At 51.3% G+C, this 22,871-nt stretch overlaps 1 protein-coding gene across 1 annotated transcript; it reads left to right on the top strand.

Moving 5' to 3' along the window:
- The first annotated feature begins 357 nt into the window (after positions 1-357).
- Positions 358-19,307, top strand: STEAP3 (STEAP3 metalloreductase). Its single transcript, XM_027082582.1, has 4 exons — positions 358-853; positions 2,780-3,307; positions 8,573-8,737; positions 17,240-19,307. The coding sequence occupies exons 1-4, from the start codon at positions 374-376 to the stop codon at positions 17,519-17,521; spliced, it is 1,455 nt and encodes a 484-aa protein (XP_026938383.1). The 5' UTR covers positions 358-373; the 3' UTR covers positions 17,522-19,307.
- The last annotated feature ends 3,564 nt before the right edge of the window (positions 19,308-22,871 follow it).

Raw genomic sequence — 22,871 nt, 5'->3', positions numbered from 1 at the left:
TAAGCCTTTTGAGAAGACGTATGGCCCTGCATAGCATCGATCACAGAAATTCCATACCCTTCTTTCTCAGCACTCTCACGCTTGCAGATTTGTACCAAGGAAATAACTCAGGACAAAGGACAGAGTGTGGAGGGCAGAGGTCCTTTCCTCTCCTTTTCTGGAGGCTGTGTCCTCCTCAGGAAGGGGCTGGGTCTTGTTCAGCTTGTGCCCCCGTGCTCACACATGTTAATACTCATAAAGTCCTGTTGGGTGAATGTTGGACCCCCGTGCAGCTCCAGCGGACAAGAGAGGGAGCTGGTAGGAGGGGCAGTCCAGAAGCCCTCCACTGATCAAGTTCCTGTTTTCTCTTCTAGCCACCAGAACGTCAGGAGAGATGGACAAGCCACTCATCAGCCGCCACCTGGTGGACAGTGACGGCAGCCTTGCCGAGGCCCCCAGGGAGGTTCCCAAAGTGGGCATCCTGGGCAGCGGGGACTTTGCCCGCTCCCTGGCCACACGCCTGGTGGGCTCCGGCTTCAGCGTGGTGGTGGGGAGCCGCAACCCCAAACGCACGGCTGGGCTGTTCCCCTCAGCAGCACAAGTGACTCTCCAGGAGGAGGCAGTGGGGTCCCCAGAGGTCATCTTCGTGGCTATGTTCCGGGAACACTACTCCACGCTATGTGGTCTCAGTGACCAGCTGGCTGGCAAGATCCTGGTGGACGTGAGCAACCCCACACAGCAGGAGCACCTTCGGCACCATGAGTCCAATGCTGAGTACCTGGCCTCCCTCTTCCCCACCTGCACAGTGGTCAAGGCCTTCAATGTCATCTCTGCCTGGACCCTGCAGGCTGGCCCAAGGGATGGAAACAGGCAGGTAGGTGCTGGAGGAATGCCAGTCACATAACAATAAATGTAAATGGCTGACTTCCATTGAGGGCCCTTGGTGTACCAGGCTCTTTATGTACATTATCTCAGCTCATCTCACAGCCCTGCAAAGTTCCATTTTACAGAGCAGGAAACTGAGGCTCAGAGATGTTAATGAACTTACACTAGGTCTCACAGCTTGGTGAGCTGGGATTTGAACCCAGTTCATAGGAACCTGAAATCATGTTCTTTCTTCTATGGTAATTTGATTTCCAAGAAGACAGGGAGGAAAAGGTTGATGGTTTTCTTTTTACTATTTGGAGTCAAGAAGAGGAGAGATTTTGCTTTTAGGATTGCACTTAGAAAGAAGAAGGTAACACACTCATGTGCCAGGTCCTAAGGAAGCAGGCATGTCCCAAACTTTATCTCATTTATTCCAGGGGCTTCCAAAAACTGCGTGGATTTCTCAGAATAGTCAACAGCAGGTTTTTCTGAGGGTGGAAAATGGCTCCAGAAAACAGCCATTGCTGCATACTGTTGTTGGCAGGAGGAGCTCTAACCAAGACAAGGTGGTCTTTTTGTTTGTATTTTTATGGGGGTTTTTTTTTGCGGTACGCGGGCCTCTCACTGCTGTGGCCTCTCCCGTTGTGGAGCTCAGGCTCCGGACGCGCAGGCTCAGCGGCCATGGCTCACGGGCCCAGCCGCTCCGCGGCATGTGGGATCTTCCCAGACCGGGGCACGAACCCGTGTCCCCTGCATCGGCAGGCGGACTCTCAACCACTGCGCCACCAGGGAAGCCCGACAAGGTGGTTTTTAATGCCAAGAGGCAACCTGTACTTGCCTCAGGGAAGCATGCTAGGCTCCACATGTGTTTGAGAACTTCCACCAATGAGTCAGATGCCTTCTCTGCCCAGCTCCATGCCAGGCTGTGGGGAGCCCACAGGTACCCAGCCACCCCTGACTGGAGGGCCCTCCATGCAGCCTGCATCTTGGGACTCCTACATTTGGACAGGCAAGAACAGTGGGGGAGTGTAGGGTAGCAGGGCCTGGGAGGGAGCAGAGCTAGAGGCTGGCTGGGGAAGACTTTGAGATCAGCCTTGGCCTTTGCCCTACCTAACGTTGTCAGGCACAGGGAACAGGAAGGGCATTCCAAGCTGAGGGGACAACCCGCAGAGGCACAGAGGTGGGGAACAGTGTTCCCAAACGATGTTCCCACATGGGGACAATAGTACCTACTTGCAGGCTTGTGACGAGGCTGAGGGTTCACATGTGTAACACCTGGCACATAGCGGGTGCGGAGTCAGTGTTGGTAGACCGCCTGACCACAGCGGCGTCAGGAAGACCCGTGGAGTGTTCAGGGATCAGAGGACCCCAGTGGGCCTGCGTTGGGGCTCGTGGAGGGGAGCAGTGGGCTACGAGGCTGGGGCTGGCTTGTGGAAGGCCTTGTGTTGAGGGCTGTGAGGGGCCAGAGGACATGGTCAGAGGGGACACTTCTGGACTGAGGGGTGGAGCTGCAGCCACAGCTGCACTTGCTGGGCCATATGCAAAGCCCAGTTGCTGAACGACCCCCAGGGCAGGCCACAGTCCTTTGAGGCACCTACTCCAAGGGCCCCCGGGGGCCGCCTAGATGGGTGTTTTGCTTGTGGATGCCGATGGCAGTGAACTGGGCGAGATGCTCACTGTTGGGTGAGCATTGGCCGTTTTCCTCGAGAAGCGGGCATTGCTGGGCCAGAGACTAGGAGCCCACAGGGAGCCGAGGAAAGGCCCGGGGCCGGGATTCAGGGCCTCCTTGTGCTCCAGCCATACCCTTACCTGGCAGATCGCTGGGCCTCAGTTTCCTCAGCTGCTCCGTGAGGAGCTTGGCCAAGATGCTCTCCGAGGCCCCGCTCAACCCTCCGGGGACCCCACCTGACCCCCCACACCTTCCTCCCCGCAGGTGCCCATCTGCAGTGACCAGCCAGAAGCCAAACGCGCCGTCTTGGAGCTGGCGCAGGCCATGGGCTTCACCCCCGTGGACATGGGGTCCCTGGCCTCGGCCCGGGAGGTGGAGGCCATGCCCCTGCGCCTCCTCCCAGGCTGGAAGGTGCCTGCTCTCCTGGCCCTGGGGCTCTTCGTCTTCTTCTACACCTACAACTTCATCCGGGATGTGCTGCAGCCCTACCTGCAGGAGGGCAAGAACAAGTTCTACCAGCTGCCCGTGTCCGTGGTCAACACAACGCTGCCCTGCGTGGCCTATGTGCTGCTGTCGCTGGTGTACCTGCCCGGCGTGGTGGCAGCGGCCCTGCAGCTGCGCCGCGGCACCAAGTACCGCCGCTTCCCTGACTGGCTGGACCACTGGCTACAGCACCGCAAGCAGATGGGGCTGCTCAGCTTCTTCTGCGCCGCCCTGCACGCGCTCTACAGCTTCTGCCTGCCGCTGCGCCGCTCCCACCGCTACGAGCTGGTCAACCAGGCCGTCAAGCAGGTAGGGTGCCAATCACAGCGCCGGGGTGGGGGCGCCCGTGGGTGCAGCCCGCCAGTTGTCACCTGCCGATCCTGCCCGGACTGGATCACGCCCACATCCTGCTGTCCGAGGTTTGGCGTATCAGCGAACAGAACGTGAAAAGCGCTCTGCCCCCAAGCCAGGGAGACTTAAAGTGCAGCTGTGAGTTACAGAGGGTATGTAGAAGGTAGCGAAGTGCTAAGGAGGAAGATCAAGCGGGGGGTGGGGGGTGCAGTATTAAAGGGTGGTGCGGGAGGCCTGGCTGAGCGGGGGACATGTGAGCCCAGGTCGGAAGGACAGGAAGACAGGAGCGGTCTGGCACCTTTGAGGATCGGCAAGGAGGCCCTCTTGGTGGAGCCAGGGGACGGGGTGGTGGGCGGGGCCTGGGAGGCGGAAGCCACACCGGAGAAGCCTTAAAGGCTGAGGAAGGGCTTGGGCCTTAGGCTTGAAGCCGAGCAAAGGTTTTGAGTAGAGGAGTGATGCGCCGTCTGGGGTTTTAACTGGCTCACTCTGCTGCCAGGTGGAGAACAGACAACCAAAGATCAAACGCACATGCTGGGAAACCAGTTAGGAGGCTGTGCGGGAACCCAGATGAGAGGCCACGGAGGCTTGGAGTGGGCTGGGAGCAGCAGAGAGGCGAGAAGGTGTTGAAGGCGTATTCTGAAGCCAGGGTACACAGAACTGCTGTAATAGACGTGGGGTTCATGAGGTGGTGGAGGACGACTCTGGGTTTTCAGCCTGAGCACCTGGAGGGATGGAGTTGCCATCCCCTGAGACGGGAAAGGCTGCAGGAGCATGTGGTTTTTTTGTTTTTGTTTTTGTTTTTGCGGTACGCGGGCCTCTCACTGTTGTGGCCTCTCCTGTTGCGGAGCACAGGCTCCGGACGCGCAGGCTCAGCGGCCATGGCTCACGGGCCCAGCCGCTCTGCGGCATGTGGGATCTTCCCGGACCGGGGCACGAACCCGCGTCCCCTGCATCGGCAGGCGGACTCTCAACCGCTGCGCCACCGGGGAAGCCCAGCATGTGTATTTTGAGGGGGTGGAAGGGCACAGTAATTATTCATTTAGGAAAGCCGTAGGGTGCTCTTTTGCCAGCGGGATTCCTGGGAATGGAGGGCCTTCGGGTCAAGCCAGGTGGTATCACAGGCAGCAGCCCCTGGCACCTGTACCCACAGAAATAGTCCCCCCAGATGCTTGCTCTGGGTTCACAAGCTCACGGGGCCTGATTCTGAGTCCCAAGCTCAGGTCTGCAAGGAACCCTGCCTTTATTTTCCCCGACCTGCTAATTCCACCTCTAGCCCTCAGCCTCTGGCCTGGTGCGAGGGTCCTACCCACTCCAGGACACTCAGCCGCCCAATGAGACGCTTCTCTTCTACCCCTGGTTCCAGCTGCCGTTTTGTTCTTGCTTGGGAAGCAGGGATCTTACTGAGGCTGGGCCCTCCCCAGGTGCACCCACCATGCGGCCATCCCCTCGGAGGCCTGACCATTTCCCAGAGCAGAGCCAGGAGGCAAGGCTGGGCCACTTCCTGGGAATCACAGACCTCAGCCGCTGTTCACTCTAGTTCCTGCTTCCTTGCTGGCAGCTCCTCAAATGCCCTCGTCATTCCCCACCCACGGACACCTGGCACCATTCCATCTGTAGTCTTGGGCTCTCATAAGAGAAAGGAGGAACCCCAGACTTCAGGCAAAGCAGCAAGACACCTGCTGGAAATGAGAGAGGAAGGGAAAAAATAATAGTCACTAACGCTTAAAAAGCGCTTAGTGTGTTCCAGGTACCATCTGAGAGCTTTACATACCCAGTGTGAATTCATTGAACTCTTATCCCTATAAGGCAGGTGCTGTACTACCCTTATTTTACAGATGATAAAACTGAGGCACAGAGAGGTTAAGTAACTTGGTCAAAGTCACTCAGCCAGTAAGTGGCTGAGCTGGGATCCAGGTCCAGCCAATCTCCTCCAAATCCGCGTTCATGCCCGTACTGCTTTCTACGGGGAAAACAAGTCCAAATTAACAGTTGAATGAATGATCCCAGAACTCATTCATTCGCTGAGTTCTACTCTACCGGGCCCTGAGGCCACGGGATGCAATCAGACAGTCTCGTCCCTCACCTCAGCTGGCGTGGGGTGGCGTGGAGGCCTGCAGGCCAGAGCCCTAGACTCTTGTCCTCCAGCATCACTGACTGGAACAAAGAGCTTGACCTTAATAAGCAAGTCACAACCCCTCTTTGGTCCTCAGGGCCCTGGTGTAGATGGAGGTCTCACCCAGTGCTAATGTTTTTTGATGCTCTTTCATGATATTTTCTCACTCCTAAGAAGAGTCAGCCTGCTGGACAGGAAGCTCTGCGTGGCTCCTCGGAGAGTGGAGCAATGTTTGCTGCCCAGGAGGTGGCGGGTGTTTCAGGCAGTGGATGGGGAAGAAGGTAATGCCCCCTCCCCACTAGAGCACAAGGCAAAACCCCTGCCCTCTCCTCCCCGTGCCCACCCTCTGACTGCCATTCTCCAAATTCTCCACCCTGCCAAGGCTCTCCTTGATATTACGTTAATATCGTTTTGCCATGATGCAAATACCAGGGCACATTGAGGCCCGTGTGAGGTAATTTTCCCTGAGTTCCAAAGCCCTGTAAGGCTGCAGGCCCCCGTGGAGGTTGCCAGGCAACCATCGCTCCCACAGGACGGGATCAGAGACAGACAGCAAGGCCTGTCAGGCAAAGGGGCTGAACCTTGTTCTGCAGAGTTCTGGAGGGCAGAGCCAGGGCTGATGCGGCTTGTCAGGGAGGGGCGTGGAAATGGGGGGGAGGGGTTAACAGAGCAGAGCAGCCCAGAAGAGGGGTGGGCGGCCAAAAAGTACATCAGTGGTGCCTTAGAAACGCATGTCAAGATCAAAATCCGAAATCAAATAAGGATCAAAGAAAGTGTTTTACCCACACACTGTGTGCTCCGCCCTGTCACCCCAAATCTAGTCCAGGCTGTCAGAGAGAACCGTCGAAATCTCACATCTGAGCCTCCTGCCCTTGGGCCCTTCAGCTTCGAGCTTGCAACCTACAGGGAAAGGAAACCCCACACGGGGATGGCAGCGTTCCATCTCTTGTTGACGAGCACTGTCCTGGCCGTGCTCGAGGCAGCCAGCTTGATTAGCTCTGAACATGAGAGCATCAGTAGGGGAGTGGAGAGCTGTTTCACCCACGTCCCAGTTTGCCGTCTGTGACGCCGGTCGCTGGGGAGCCCTGAGAACAGCACTGTAGTTCAGTCAGTGGGGTGAGACTCCCACAGGCTACCGAAGGTGGCCGAGAGCCAGATGCTTATGCAGGTACCTCATCCCACCCCCTCCCGGTGTCGCGGCTGAGTGGAAATATTAGAGGAAAAGACAAGACATGTTGCAAGCAGATGTGGTGTGTGTAATGGTCCAAGCTCTGACTTGGGACATTAACTTCCTGATCTTACCAAAATGCAGAAGGGAGCGACTAATGAAGTATATTTTAAGGACAAACAACTTACAACTCGGGGATGACCCACTGAGCGGCCGTCGTTAGTGCAGGGAAGGTACGAGTTAGCCTTCTCTGGGCTCAGTTACGTGGGAGACCCCCCTGCCCCCTGCAGGGTAGCGTCAGCCCCGCCTTTCTCGTTAGTGCTGACATTCGCTTGGCACACAGCAAAATCGCAGGATTTTAGACGTGACCTCTTCCAGCTCTGTCAGTGGAGAAGCGGAGGCCCAGAGATGGAGCTGCCCAGAGTCTCACAGTACTCAAGGTCAGGGTGAGACTCCTGGTCCTTTTGTGGCTTAAAGGCACCAGGGAGAGCCAGCCTGCCCTGAAATAGAACAGAGGCCCTCGTTTCTCTCAAACTGCAGGAAAAGTACCCAGTGGATGGCATTTTCTCAGTTCCTTTCAACGTTCTCTCATAAGCCTTTCAACCATTTTTGCTCAGACCACTAGATTCATTTTTAATATTATACCTTCTAACTGCACTTGGGTTATTTTTTTCCTGCTGAAATAGTTTCTCAAAAACCTGTATGAGTCACTCTGTTTTGCAAAGCAGAGACCTCCCTACTAAAGCCTAGTCACGTATCCTAATGGAAATGCTGTTCCTTGTTGTGTGGGTAGAATTGAAGCAGCAGCGTTTCCTGGTGTTTCTCAGAAAACATCTTGACGTCCAGGAACTCTGCAATGTGGTCTAGTTCGGAAATGATGGTTCTGACAGGACGATCTTGATAAAAGCTCTTCCTCGTGTGCACGGTACGAGTGAGCGTTGGCCAGGCTGAGGGGGAAAGGTGGGGCTGAGGTGCAAGGGGTCTCTGAGTGGAGAGGGAGGGGGTGGAAACCTCTGGGCCTGCAGGGGCTCCCCCATTGGTGCATGCCTGGGGCTCACTGGGGGATTCCAGAACTCTGTGAGGGCAGGTATCTTTGCTCTCTGCAGCCCAGGGCCTAGCACACAGTAGGTGCTTATGAAGCACCTACTGTGTGCTGGGTGCTTTGTAAGTGCTCATGGGCCTGCTTGGCGAATGGATGTCGGCCTCTGTTGCCTGGCAGTGGTTGACTCAAAGCTACATTCCTCAGACAGAAATGGGGAGCTGGGTGGGAAGATGGGAGCTGGGGGCTAGTTAGGAAATGTTGAGGGGTTTGGTGTATGTGTGTCTGGAATATGAGCCAGTGACAGGGGCAGCTTGGGGGACCAAGGATCCAGGGTGAGACAGGCTGAAGGTAGCAGAGGCAGCAGCCTGTCTGGCTGAAGGGATTCTGAGTTAAGAGAGCGCCTCCTTCCTGCTGGGGATTTGGGCACCAGAAAACCTTGTGAGATGGTCATATTTGAAGGTTCTTTATGTCTTGTCAAATTCTCTGGCTCCTTACTCTTGGATTGTGACTGTTCTGGTCGACTGGCCCCAGACAGATTTGTGAAAGCCGTGGGGAGGGAGGAGCCTTGTCTTCCGAGCCAGCTGCCTGGGTCCTGATCTCAGCTCTGCCATCTCCTAAGCTGTGTGTGACCATGGAAAGGTTTCTTGATCTCTGTGCCTCATTTCCCTCATCTGGAAAATGGGGACAATAGTGACCTCTGCCTCACGGGGTTGCTGTAAGGCTCAGGTGAGCTGATACCTGAGAAGCGCTTAAACCAGAGGCAGACACACATTACACAGAGTGGAAATTGGGAACGTTGGTCGTTACTGCGTTTTTCCCGTCCTAAATTCCTTGCGCGCCCAAATCCCAGGGCATCGACCTTGGCCACAGTGTTCATGGTTTCCTTTCCATCCACACCAGGTCTTGACCAATAAAAGTCACCTCTGGATCGAGGAGGAAGTCTGGCGGATGGAGATCTACCTGTCCCTGGGAGTGCTCGCCCTCGGCACGCTGTCCCTGCTGGCTGTCACCTCTCTGCCATCCATCGCAAACTCACTCAACTGGAGGGAGTTCAGCTTTGTTCAGGTAAAGTAGTTCTGTCTCTGCTGGTGAGCCTCGGCGCGGCCCTGGCCCTGCCTCTCCTGTGCAAGCACCTTCCCACCCATGCGCCACCTGGGCTTTCGTAATCTGTGCAACAGAACCGCCCAGTCAGGTGCCCAGGCCTCCCCAAGGCTGGCAGGCTCACCCAAGTCTCCTGCTAAAGGGGCTGCCTGGGACGAGCTCATCCTCGTGACACCGGGAGATGCCAGATTTAGGCATGTGTAAAATTCAGACAGCAGAACGCTGAACCCTGGACTACACATTCTCAGTATCTACAATTCTTGGGCTTCCCAAACAAAATCCCATAATACGTAGTCCCTGGACGTGTCGCTGATCTGTCTGGGCAGTGAGCCCTTGGGTGAGCCGAACTGCCCAGCCAGCACCCTCAGCTGAACCCGGCCCTGTTGTTTCCTTTAACCTCTGGATTCATGCAGGGTGGATGGGAGGTGAGATTAGGACCTTCAGTTTATAGGAAATAAAACACAGCATTTCCCGAAGGACACCATTCATATTAAAAAGGACATGTAGAGTCAAATAAATCTGGGAGGGCTTCCCTGGTGGTGCAGTGGTTGAGAGTCTGCCTGCCGATGCAGGGGACACGGGTTCGTGCCCCGGTCCGGGAAGATCCCACATGCCGTGGAGCGGCTGGGCCCGTGAGCCATGGCCGCTGAGCCTGCGCGTCCGGAGCCTGTGCTCCGCAGCGGGAGAGGCCACAACAGTGAGAGGCCCGCGCACCGCAAAAAATAAAAAATAAAATAAATAAAATAAATCTGGGAAAAGATTTGCTTCCCGCTCAGCGAGTCACAATGCACTTTGGCACATCAAGTACTGTCTACAACAAGCAAACCTTGTTAAGCAGACTTATTTCGGTATTGGCGTCCTCCCCCCCACCCCCATTTTTCTTTCACTGTCTACACTCCACAGAACACACTTTGGAAGATTCTACTAGTGGCAAAGGTTCTTTATGCATTTATTCACTCAGTGTTTATTGAACACATACTGCATGCCCAGCGTCATGCTAGACCTGGGATGCAAGAGGGAACGAGACAGGTATAGCCACGCTTTAATTATAAGGACCACTGGGGCAGGGACATTTTTTACATTCCTTTGGCATCTCCCACTGTTCTCCACACAGAGCACGTGCTCAGCCCCCAGGTGCTGGCAGATTAACTCATCCCCTCCATTCATGGGTGCTGACTAATACTGGGTTCTGCCATCCATATGGTATCAGGGCAGGGAACAGATATCACACCCATCCCCGATGTCAACAAAAAATCTGTCCCATATCTTCTCTGTGCAGCAAGGACACAGGACGGGATTCCAAGAGGGACACCAACAGGGCAGCGCTCTTATGTAATCCAATTAATTACCCCTCATTGGGGATGCATGCGTACCCTAGAACAAACAGAGTTGTGGGTTTTTGGGGGTTTTTTTAAGTGTGTCTGTTTCTGAATCTCACTGGCTCTGCTCATCTCAGAAGGTCTCTGAAGGTGTGCTCAGGCCTGACACATGCCGGCAAAAGGGGGAAGAAAGAATTTTATTTATCTGCCACTAATCCTCACGTGTCACACACCCAAATCTGGGATTTTCGTGTTCCTGCCTGGAGTATGCTGGGGTGCATAGTTTATCCACAACTAAAACAGACTGCAGTTCGCTCCCCTCACCGGAAAGTTGCTCCCTTAAGCAGCTGTAGATTACAAGCTCCAGCTCCAGCTGCCAGAGAAAGCCGGAGAATTTGGTTTTGTTAGCAAAAGCTGACTGGGAATCAGCAGCTGTTCTACTTTACATACTGAAGAGTCGAAATACAAATAGGAAAGTCGTTATGCTGCTGCAAGAAGAGGGATGTGGAAAGCCGAGAGATGGGTAGAAAGACAGGGTTTTACGTGAGAAAATCAAATGCCCACATTCTGTCCACAAATGCTCTATCTCCCTGGAGTGCTGATACAGAGGAGGAACCGGCACATCCCAGCTCTGTAACCATTAGCAGATCACGTGTGCTCCCCGAGCCTCACTTTACACTCTTGTAAAATGGAGTTCGTTCCCTACAGATGTGTTGTGAGCCACTGTGCAAGATTACGTGTAAAAGAAACATACAAAGCAATTTGCTGTGATTCTCGGGGCATGTAGCCACATTTCCATGATCTCTGACTAAGCCACCCATTTCTGAGTCAGTAGGAGGCAGCAAGAGACAGGCAAGAGACTCCCACCCAGAGCCGCAGAATGGTCCGGGGCAGTGTTTGCAAACTGCAGTTGACACTTGTTGGTGGGTTATGAAATCAATTTTTGTGGACCACAACAAGCTTTTTTTTTTTTTTTTTTTTTTTTTTTTGCGGTACGTAGGCCTCTCACTGTTGTGGCCTCTCCGTTGCGGAGCAGAGGCTCCGGACGCGCAGGCTCAGCGGCCATGGCTCACGGGCCCAGCTGCTCTGTGGCACGTGGGATCTCCCCGGACCGGGGCACGAACCCGTGTCCCCTGCATCGGCAGGCGGACTCTCAACCACTGCGCCACCAGGGAAACCCACAACAAGCTTTTTAAACATGAAATAGAGTAGAACGTCTCCAAAAATGTCAGAGTTCTTTACATGTTCTAAGCACAGACATTTTTTCAGTTGTATCAATTCAGTAGTTATATATACATATGTGGGCATACTTCATTGTGTACTGGGCAGCAATGAAAATGTGATTCTTAATGTGAGCCGCCATCGAAAAGTTTGAAGTCACGGAGCTCTTGGAGAAATGCAGATACCCAGGACTACCCTTGACCTGTGGACTCAGATGCCCGGGGTCGGCTCTGGAGTCTATTTTTATAGGCTCCTTGGGTGACTTAAGTGCCCGTGATGCAGTAGGTGACAATCTCTGGGGTGGGGGACGCAGGCTGTGGAGCCAGCAGACCTGGGTTTCAGTCCGAAGACCACCACTTAGCAGCCCTGCACCACTCGACAGTTCCTTAGCGTCTCCAAGCATCTGCATCCTGACCTGTCTGTATCCACCTCCTGTAGTCGTTGGGAGGATTTGTGCTGACGACATGTATACATGCACCCAGTAGTGGCTGTACAGGTTTTGAGGTGAGCTGCAACCTTCTCCTGTAAGGTGAGCACTGCTTTAGAACAAGGAACTACCTGGACCCCATTTCCTTTCCCAGCCACGAATGACTGCGACAGGTCACCGGGGCTTAGAAAGTGGCTGTGGAGACACCGTGGTTCTCAGTGAGCCTGGCCTGACCCCTGAGTCTGTAATGACTTATTGAGCTAGAAAGCCATCAAAACAGGGTGTGGATTCCACAGACGTGACTTGTGCTTGCGTGTATCCTTTTGTTCCTGAGGCTGTTTTCGAAGTTTTTAATTGGGGGTTTTGTTTGTCTGGGTGTTTTTGTTCCTACTGTTTTGGTTTGCTTTGGGCTGTGCTAACTGCTCCTAATTAAGCCAGTTAAAATACCCAGGTCGGTGCAGCTCCCCTGGACAGAGAAATTAGTGTTCGGCTCTTAGCACCTTGGTTCTGCCCCACCGTTAGAGGAGCTTCCTGGGGCCTTGCCCACTCCTGCCACCTGCCTGAGATAATAACAGAGCCCTGTGCTGACTCCAGCTTTGTGAGCAATTGTCCAAAGCCCCTTCCCGCCACGGTAATGGATCACCACCAGCGGCCAACAACAACCTGGCTGTTTCTTTTTTCCTAACAAGCTTACATATAATAAAAATGGCCCTAGCTTGTTGTGGGCGTTATTAATTGCCCCGTGAGGATGCCTCCCTTTCTTTTGGCTTCCTTTGACTGTTATGGGATTTTAAAAATTGTTCCCAAGGAGAGAGAGCTTTAGGGAAACAAACGTGCTGGAATCATCCAGGCTTCCCATTGGGATTGGAAAGTCAGAAGGCCCTTTGTTACTGGCTGGTCTTTGGGGCCTCCTGCCATCTGGAATCACACGGGATTCTGGATGGCAAAGGGAAGAGGTTATATGGGCAGGAGAAGGTCTTCATACTCTCCCAGGGCAGGTCTTGTTTGCCCAGCACAGTCCATCGCTCTCCAGATTAGGGCAGGGGACAGTGGTGAACATGGGCCAAACACTGGAGCCCCAGGGCAGGTCACTGAGGGAGGTGCTAAGGCCTTTCTGGGGCCACCAGGACTCAGTTCCCAGGCCTGGGTGGCTTCTCACTGCTGCAGCATCTGGGAGAGCTTCACGATGCAGAGTGTGAGCCTGTTCAGGCCCTCGATGGGACTTTGTCTAAGGAACAGGAAGGACCGGCTCCACCCCAGTCAAATAGCCTGGGCAGAGGGACCCTGAAGACTTCTGAACCTGAAGTTAGAAGGGCTCAGGTGATAAGAGTCTCCTAAATTCGTGGTTCTTAGTCCTGTCTGCATGTCAGCATCATCTCTGAGCCTATAAGAGCTACCATGCCTGAGCTCCACCCCTATCCAATTTAATCCGATTTTCTGGGACCGGCGCCTGGGCATTAAGATTTTCCCCATGCTCCCCAGATGATTTTACCATGTAGCCAGATTTGAAAACCACGCCTCAGGCCGCTATACTCTCAGGGGTAAAAAGGCACGTCCCAGCCATCTCAGCAAAGCCTAGTAAATTCACCTGAGTGAGGGGAGCAACAGTTTGGGACTTGGAAGCTGGTGGGGGAATAACAAGGTGGTTGTCAGGCTAGTTCAAGATTTATTCCTGATGGTCAATGCTGGGGCCTTTCCTCCCCCCAATTTTTTTTTTTTTTTTTTTTTTTATGGTACGCGGGCCTCTCACTGTTGTGGCCTCTCCCGTTGCGGAGCACAGGCTCCGGACGCGCAGACTCAGTGGCCATGGCTCACGGGCGCAGCCGCTCCGCGGCACGTGGGATCTTCCCGGACCGGGGCACGAACCCACGTCCCCTGCATCGGCAGGCGGACTCTCAACCACTGCGCCACCAGGGAAGCCCCCCAATTTTTTTTTTTATTGTGGTAAAGTAACATAACAAAATTTATCACCTTAACCATTTTGAAGTGTGCAGTTCAGTAATATTAAGTATATTCACTTTGTTGTGCAATCGTCACCACCATCTATCTCCAGAGCTCTTTTCATCTTGCAGAACTGAAACTCTGTCCCCGTTAAACACTAACTCCCCATTCCTCTCTTCTCCCAGCCTCTGGCAATTACCATTCTACATTCTGGGCCAGTGATTTTTACTACCTCATACAGGCACCTTATATAAGTGGAATTATCCAGTACTTGTCTTTTTGTGACTGGCCTATTTCACTTAGCATGATGTCCTCAAAGTTCATCCATATTGTAGCACGTGACAGCAGTTTATTCTTATTTAAGGCTGAATAGTATTCCATTGTATAGAGATACTACATTTTGCTTATCTGTCTGTCAGTGGACACTGGGGTTGCTTCTATATTTGAGCTATTATGAATAATGCTACTGTGAACATGGGTGTATAAATAACCCTTCAAGACCCTGCTTTCAGTTATTTGGGGTGTATGCCAGAAGTGGGATTGCGGGAGCACAGGGTGATTGTATTTTTAATTCACTGAGGATCCTCCATTACCATTTTCCATAGTAGCGGCACCCTTCTACATCCCCACTAGCAGTGCATAAGGGTTTTAATTTCTCCACATCTGCGCCAACACTTGTTTTCTTAACAGTAGCCATCCTAATGGGTGTGAAGTGATTTTGATTTGCATTTCCCTCACGATGAGCGATGTTGAGCATCTCTCCATGTGCTTCTTGGCCGTTCATATATCTTCTTTGGAGAAATGTCTATTCAAGTCCTTTGCCTATTTTTGAATTGGGTTGTTTGTTTTTGTCGTTGTTGAATTTAAGAGTTCTCTATACAGTCTGGATATTAATCCCAAATATTTTCTCAATGCTGGGGACTTTTTTAACCCCAGTCTTCATTTTCAATAGATCAGAACTTAGAAAAAGTTGGTGTAGTTCAGAAGTTGCTACGAGATTTGGAATCTTGATAGACACGTCTGGAGGTGACAAGGATTTGGTTACACGTGACTCACAGTCAAAGAGGCTTCCATTTGGGGGCTGACCGTTTGCACATGACACGTGAAGTAGCCGTGGATAGGAGCATAGAGCCAACCATGGCCTTTCCCAACAGGCTGTGCTGAGCCAGGAAGTTGTTAAGGATGTAATAAACATATCCTTAAGTGGTCACAAAGCCAAAGAGAACCAGAGATGGCTAGGAAGGATAGAGACTGGGGATCTTGTGGCAGCTAGCATTTTGTTTAGGGTCAAAAATGTTATACTTGTGAACCTGTCTATGAACTTGTATGTATAGCCATTATTATTTTTAGTAAAAGCATTACAAACAATTCTTCTGAACCATGTTCTTCCACTTACTGAGGTTCACCACCCTGGTGTTTATACTGGAGAAGGTGTAAGCAGCAAAGCGACCCTCATGCTAGGGAGGAGTGAGAATGAGACATGGTAGCAGAATCAGACCCACTTAGAGCCGTGTCTGGGGGGAGTGCAAACAAGACAGTGTCCCCCAGCCAAGCCCCTGGATTGATGCTGACAAGCTGGGCTGGAAGGAAATCCAGGAGGCCTGATTACAGTTTCTCTGTGGAAAGCTCAAAACCAACCCGTAAAGATCACCCTGAGGGATCGTCATGCTGCCACGTTTCAATTAAACCCTTGCCGTGTCTCGTTGGAGAAAATGCAGATGTGTTCATCGCCTGATGGGTCACTGCTATCTTCATTCCTTGTGTAATAAACACAGGTCTCTCCCGCCCGGAATCTCTCGGTGCCCTGTGCCCCTCCTCTCGACCCTCCACGAAGTCCTAACCCTGGCTGCCCTCTGCTCTGCACCACTGCCTGCCGGGTCTGGGGGCTGGAGAATGCTGCATCTATACAGCACTTTCCCTACAATTCTGACTTTACTTTTGTAATCACTTCCTTCTCACTGAGACTAATTAAGCAACTTGCTGAGGGTCACAGTGTCAGTTGAGACTAGCGCCAACAGTAGAATCCGGAAGGCATCATTTGTAGTTTGCAAGAAGCCCTACGTGCAAAAGATTCCCAGAGGCTAGAGTTACAGATCATCACTTCCTGGCTATTTTCACATCACACTTCCCATAGAAAGTCATGATTGTATAGCACTTGGGGTGACAAGGAGCTGCTCATGGCTGGAAGTGACCCACAAAAGCCCACACCTGGCTCAAGGGGCAAGATGCTCTGCCGCTCGACGGCTTGGACCATTTCCATTTGGATCTGTGACGGTCTTGATCTCCCCAGCATCACTAATCTCCTTCCGGGCAGGAGAGTAATCCTGGCGGGGTTTGTACCTGGGGTGTTCATAGCTCAGAGCATGGGCAGGAGGTGAGGGACCGGCACCCACAGAAAGCATCTTTGTGATGCTGTGGGCTTGATATACAGCGTCAGTACAACTAGCCTGCAAGCCCTTGTAAGCCACCTTCACTATTGGTGCCAAATCCATGTGCCAAGTAAATTTTTCCTTTGTGTTTATTTATTTATTTATTGCGGTATGCGGGCCTCTCAGTGTTGTGGCCTCTCCCGTTGCGGAGCACAGGCTCCGGACGCGCAGGCTCAGCGGCCATGGCTCACGGGCCCAGCCATTTCACAGCATGTGGGATCTTCCCGGACCGGGGCACGAACCCGCGTCCCCTGCATCGGCAGGCGGACTCTCAACCACTGCGCCACCAGGGAAGCCCCTTTGTGTTTATCTTTAAACCAACTTAAGATCCACTCACTTTTTACCTGGCTGTATCTTGTGCCAAATATTATCTGTGAAATTATGATTTTGATATGCTAGCAGACACATTACTCTGCACACATGAAAAGATACACAAAACGAGTAACATGTTTTTAAACTTCTTTAAATTTAATTCCATCTTAAGTCCTCTGGCAGCCACCAGAGTTATGAATAATACAGTTTGGAGAAAAGCATTGGGTTTTTTTGTTTCTCTTTTTTAATAAATTTATTTATTTTTGGCTGCGTTGGGTCTTTGTTGCTGCGTGCGGGCTTTCTCTAGTTGCGGCGAGTGGGGGCTACGCTTCATTGCGGTGCGCGGGCTTCTCATTGCGGTGGCTTCTCTTGTTGCAGAGCAGGGGCTCTAGACGCGCGGGCTCAGTAGTTGTGGTACGAGGGCTTAGTAGTTGTGGCACACAGGCTCAGTTGCTCCGTGGCATGTGGGATCCTCCCGGACCAGGGCTCGAACCCGTGTTCCCTGCATTGGCAGGCGGGTTCTGCACCACCAGGGAAGTCCCCAAGCATTGTTATTTTATAGCATTCTTATGAATCAATGAGTCCTTATATACTTTGACGTATGAGCATTGTTCTCTTGGGGAAACTGAGGCTCAGAGAGTTTAGACAGTAATAAGATCACACAGAGAGTGAGTGACGGGGCTGGGATTTGAACACAGAGCCCCACTAAAGCTGCCCTCCTTGCTTCCCCTCTGCCAGATAAGCAGACGAGCCATTGGTAGGATCGCTGTGTCCGTCCTCACCCTGGCCCTCATTCTAGCCTTCTTTTCTCCGGCAGTCCACTCTGGGCTTTGTGGGCCTGGTTCTGAGCACCCTGCATACGCTCACGTACGGCTGGACCCGCGCCTTCGAGGAGAGTCGCTACAAGTTCTACCTGCCCCCCACCTTCACACTAACCCTGCTGGTGCCCTGTGTTGTCATCCTGGCCAAAGGCCTGTTTCTCCTGCCCTGCTTCAGCCGCAGACTCTCCAGGATCCGGAGGGGCTGGGAGAAGGATGGCGCCGTCAAGTTCACGCTGCCAGTGGACTGCGCCCTGGCCCAGAAGACAAGCCATGTGTGAGGTGCCTGACACAGGCACCTGCCAGACACAGGCAGGACAGTGCCCAGAGTCTCTCAGGACTTCTCGCCTTGATCATGCAGGACAGCAGAATTACACACGGATTGGTGGGTTGAGGTCTGAATTCCTGGGACGTGTGTGGTAGTATTCAGAATGACACACCTGTGTGTGATATGTATGTCCATATGTATTTCATATATATAACAGGATTTGCAATTATACTTACTTAGCTAAAAAGTTGAGTCCCTGAGATTTCAACCTGTAGATTTAAAAGCAAGTGTCAGATGTTAGGACAGCAGCTCACACTACTGTGACATTGACAGAGAGATGCACAGACTTTTTGCACAGAAAAGGCAGTGAGAGGCTTGCACTTTGGTGGCTTCCATCCATTTGTGCACCTCCCCGCCTGCCCCTTTTTGCTACTTTCCCAAGGCTTTTGCAGAACTGGGGCTCCAAGGTGGCAGGACAGACAGGAGCTCTGCCCGGAGCCCACTTTGGGTGCACAGGGCTGACGAGTCACCAGTGAGCAGGGGGTGCAGCTCCTTCTTTGGCTGCAGCAGGAGGCCAGGCTGGATTGAGGGCACTGGGGGTGAGCCTGTGTCTGTCCTGGGTGCCACCTGAAGGTCCATCCTTTGCCAGGTTGGGGGATCGGAAGGGGGAGGGATTGGAGCTGAACGTGCTCCCCCTAATTCTCCCGGAGCTGGGAGATCTTTTCCTGAAAGTCAGAAGTCACCACGGCAGCTGCAAATTGATCCTCCTGTGGGAGTGTTGAAGTCACCTCCTTGCCAGAACCACTAATGAACCCTGTCTTGAGAACAAGTGTAATTTCTTTCCTTCCTTTAAGTTGGTGATGCCCGTTCTTTAAACCGCTGTGCCTTCTCACCTTGTAAATCATTAGTTTGAATGTCTCCCAGGAAGGCCTAGAGCAGACCCTTTAAAAGTTGGTTCAGGGGGGAGGGGAAAACAAGACCCAGAGCGCTGAGTGTGACAGCCCCGCCCTTCTTGGGACCCCATCCAGAGGGCTGAAGGATGGTTTGTCCTCACTGAACTGGTCCTGTGGAAGGACACTGGGGACCTCTTCAAATACCTTCTGCTGCTACCGGGCAGAGAGCCTGCCTTCCAAGCACCCTGAAAACCACACTGGCTCCAAGTTCCTCCTAATGCAGGGTTATGTTTCAAAACAGCTGGAAGGGCCTTTTCCTCCAAAGCCACAAATCTGAAACACTGCTGCTCCAAAGCACAAGAGGCTGCAGGACGTATCCTTGAATCACATGCCATCCCTCACTGATTCCTACCGAAACTGTTTCTATTTCCCCTGTAGAGAGAATCAGCTGTTCTCGGCTGGGCCCCCAGCCCATGGCAGAATCAGGATGAACACAGAGGGGTGCGGCCCTGATGGAGGACATCAGTGAGACGTACCCAGGATGGGGGTGTTGGTCACGCTTATGTTCTTAGGTCTCCTGGGCCAGAGGGCATCTTAGGTTGGAATAGAGTCAGCTGGCAAAAGCTGACCCAAGAGCGCCACAGGAGAGGATGCTCCTGCCTCCCCACAGAGACTGCACTAGCTCATGGCTGTGAAGCGCATTAGGGTCCTTTAGCGAAAAGGGAAAAGAGCCAAGTGCAAGCGTATCTCATTGGGCCAGTGACTGATGGAGGCGAGGCAGTGCAGGCAAAGCTTCCTGCAGATGCGTTCCATCTGCAGCTCAAAGGCTGAGCGGCACAAGCTTGCCTCCCAGATGGGCCCTGATGGAGTGGCAGCCTTGGCCTCAGAGAGGCTTGCTGGAAAGGAGGCAGGCAAAGCAGACATGTCAGCATTTGCTTGACAAAATGGGGGCCCATCAATTTCCTGCTGATAGGAAGCAGGGAGAACATGGGAGGCTGGGACCCACCAAGGATTATCAAGCCCAGTCGGTATTGGCTGCCCTTTTTCTCTGGCCCTCCCCAAGCCCAGGATGTTTCCTTATACCAAAGATGCTGACACAGAGCCAAGTTTAATGTGCTCCCTTCCCTTCCCCGCCCACTCCCTGCCGCAGGTGCTCCTCAGGCGGGGACAGGTGCAGCAGAGGACCTGGCCACCCCCAAACTGGACAGTCAGCTCATGAGAGGCAGGGTGGGCTGTGTGCTTGGCCTTGACCTGGTGTCTGCTGCTGTCCCCTACCTCATCAGGCAGCTGGCAACAGCACCCCCATGAGAGCAAGTCACTCCCTTACAGCCTGGGGAATTCTATGTGCCTCTGGGTACAAAAGTGCCTGAACCAAAGTGCTCTGGAAACCCTAAATGCCATGGTCTGAGGTTGAACGTTTAACATCTATGCTACTGGAACTGTTTGTGTATTTTGTTTTTACCTTGTAGAGCTTGTCGGAGAAGCAGCAAAAATAAACACCTAACTTCCCGTGAATTTCAGGCTTTTATTTCTGTTGCACTGATCACCTGCCCATTCATTCGTTCGTTGGCCTGGTGAGCCTCCTGACTGGCGTTTGCTCTGAGTCAGGCAGCGTGCAAAGTGAGCACAGAGTGATCTGGGCTAGAGCTCACCTCTGAGGAGGGGACATGCAGACCTGCAGAGACAAGGCCAGTAAGGATATGGACGAGATCCAGGTGACGAAGCGCCAGGATATGTGAAAGGAGTACCAGCAAGCCTTCCTGGAGGGAGCAGTGTCTGTGCTGTGGTCTGAAGGCTGTGGCTTTAATGTAGGTTACAGCAGCAGTGCCTCTCAAACTGTCATGCGCACAGGAGTTGCATAAGGATCTTGTTCAAACACAGGTTTGGATTCATGGCTCAGGGATGAGGCCCGAGACTGTGCATCTCTAATAAGTTCCCAGGTTACACACATGGTATTGATCCTCAGACAGAGTAACAAGGGCTTAGACAGCTTCCTTTGTCTCTGCTGTGCTATAGTCTATGGCCCACAGACCAGTGCATCTCTGCCCCATGAAGCTTCCTCTGGACTCTGGTTCCCTGGCTGCCCTGGTGAGATATGCCTCTGTACACTGCTGATGCTGCTGCAAGCCCCTTGTTCTCTTAAAGGCAGAGGGAGAAAACACTCCACCAGAGCCACAGCCTTGCACTCTGTGTGCTCCATGTAGGATGCCTCCAGGTAGACCCACCCATCAGCCCTGGGTCCATCAGGAAAACAGGAACTCTTCACAGAACACCCACCTGTCATGCAGTCAGTTGCTTTTCTACTGAAGCAACCAGAAGTGTCATACTGTACTGGGAAATAAGAAGGAAACCTACATGCAGAAAGCAGCCTAGTGACTAAAAACCATTTCTTGGGAACAATAACCACAAGATGGCTTTGCCATGTTGAGCCCATGAAAAGAGTTTTCCAAAATAAGAAACGTGGCCAGAAAAAAACTTCACAACAAATAATTTTCAAAAAGAAAAAAAAAAAATCTTGTGCTTGAAGGTTTGTTTTTCTACTCTGCATCCTCCCACGCATAATGCTGGGAGAGTTAAGTTTAAAAAGAAATGATAAAATCAATGAAAAAGTATCCATTATTTTGGTAGTTCACATAAGAACTAAAGAACAACCAAAATAACTCATATTAGTTAAAGAGAAGAATTATCATTCAGCTACTTGAAAAGCTGAATCTGTTTCAAAAGCGATGAAGGGGGACCCTTGGAAGTACAGAAGCCCACTTGCCCTGGATCTCTTTAGAAAGAGGAAGTTGGCATCACTAGAGCAGAAACTCTCAATCCCACCAGACTAGCACCAACTTTTTCTAACAAATATGTTGAAAATTCCTTTCTACTAACCTAAGACAAAATTCAGAAATAATATAACCTACTTATGTGTGTAGTTGTTTTAATCAATATAAGGTCTTGATTCAAATATAAAGTATAAATAAATCCAAAGTCTAATTTACACTAACATGCATATAATACTAATAATGAGTAGTAATTATTATAAGTAATAATCTTACAATAAATAAGTTGGTATTGAGAGAAATACAACGATATTCAACTAAACACTGTTGACCCTCTTTATAAATGACATTTTAAAATAAAGGCTAAAGAAGTGTAAGAGAGTGTGTGTACGCTCACGTGAGTGTGTGAAACAGTGTTGAATCCTATGGAGAAGTCAAGTAGGGTGAAGACCAGTAAATGTCCACAGAATTTGAAATATGGAAACTTTAGGGTAAGAATTTCAATGGAATGCTGGGGATAAAATCAAGATTGGGAATGAGTGAGAAGTAAGGAAATGGAGGCTAGTTCTAGATACTCTTTTGAGATTTGGCTGTGAAGTGGGGGAAGAGAGGATTGTAGATATAGGGGGTTAGAAGGAGAGCTTGTTATTTTTTTTCCCATGGTTCTGACCTGAACCTGTTTTAAATGTTTCTGGAAAAGAACAAGATGACCTGGAGTGGTTGAAGATGAGAGAGAGAGAGAGAGAGAAAGATCAAAGTCCTAGAAGGTATGGGAAGAGATGAGGTCCAGAGAACAGGTGGCTTTAGCGAGGAGTGCCAGCTTGTCTTTTAAAATTAGGAGAAAAGAATAGGGGCCAATGAGGGAAGGATTTACTCCTGGTGATGTAAGGTGTGGAAGTTCTCTTCTGATGATGTCTATACCCTTCATAGAAAAGTAGTCAATGCCATCTGTTGAGAGTGACAGGGAAGGAAGTTGTTTTGGCCCTGAGGGTTGAAGAGGGAGGAGAAGTTTAAAAGTAATTGTTGGAGAAAGTGAAAGAGGACCTGACCAGAGAAACATGGTAAGATTAACCTAAAACAAAACACCTTGTTTAGAACAGTTTTTGTCTAAGATGAAACATACTAATTGTGTTTCCTGGAGAGTGTGCAAAGTAGAATTTTTGTTCAGTTAAATTCTATTTTCCCCCACCAATTTCTGTAATTGTTCCAGACAGTTTATCTTAGTTCACTTTGATCTCCAATAGTTACTCAAAATGCTTTGGCTTCATTTTTGCTTTCTCTGTTCAGAAATGAACAGTCATAAATGGAACCTTTGATGTACCTGGCAACCAAAAGCCTCCACTGCTAATTCTCCCATAAAGTGAATAATCAACCCCTTGTTTATTGAGTGTTGATTTTATTTATTGGATCAGAAACCTAGCTTATTTCTATAATATCCATCATATGCAGAGCCTACTCTTGAAAATCTAATTTTACCCAACAGTTGAAACTTTTCCCCAACTAAAGAATTTATTAGGGCTTAACTTCCTGAAGAGTCTATCTGTTATAAAGCAACTAGTTCCTGGACAAAAAAACAAAACAAAACATACTTTTTAATACACTGCTGAACTCTCAGGAGGTAAGGGAAATCACCAGGCAGAAAATAAATGGGAATACACATGCACATGCAAATAAATGAACAAAACAATGCTCTCCGTGGCTC

Source organism: Aethalodelphis obliquidens, unplaced genomic scaffold, assembly GCF_003676395.1.
Source record: "Aethalodelphis obliquidens isolate GAN/ISIS:26980383/991018 unplaced genomic scaffold, ASM367639v1 scaffold47, whole genome shotgun sequence".
Classification (NCBI taxonomy): Eukaryota; Metazoa; Chordata; class Mammalia; order Artiodactyla; family Delphinidae; genus Aethalodelphis; species Aethalodelphis obliquidens.
This window is presented reverse-complemented; position numbering and strand designations above follow the sequence as displayed.

What these genes read in the sequence shown, in the direction of transcription:
- STEAP3 (XM_027082582.1), top strand. Translation starts at nt 374, where the DNA reads ATGGACAAGCCACTCATCAGCCGCCACCTGGTGGACAGTGACGGCAGC. An exon ending in CAAGGGATGGAAACAGGCAG is followed by an intron (nt 854 to 2,779) that starts GTAGGTGCTGGA and finishes TCCTCCCCGCAG; the next exon opens with GTGCCCATCTGCAGTGACCA. An exon ending in GGGAGTTCAGCTTTGTTCAG is followed by an intron (nt 8,738 to 17,239) that starts GTAAAGTAGTTC and finishes TTTCTCCGGCAG; the next exon opens with TCCACTCTGGGCTTTGTGGG.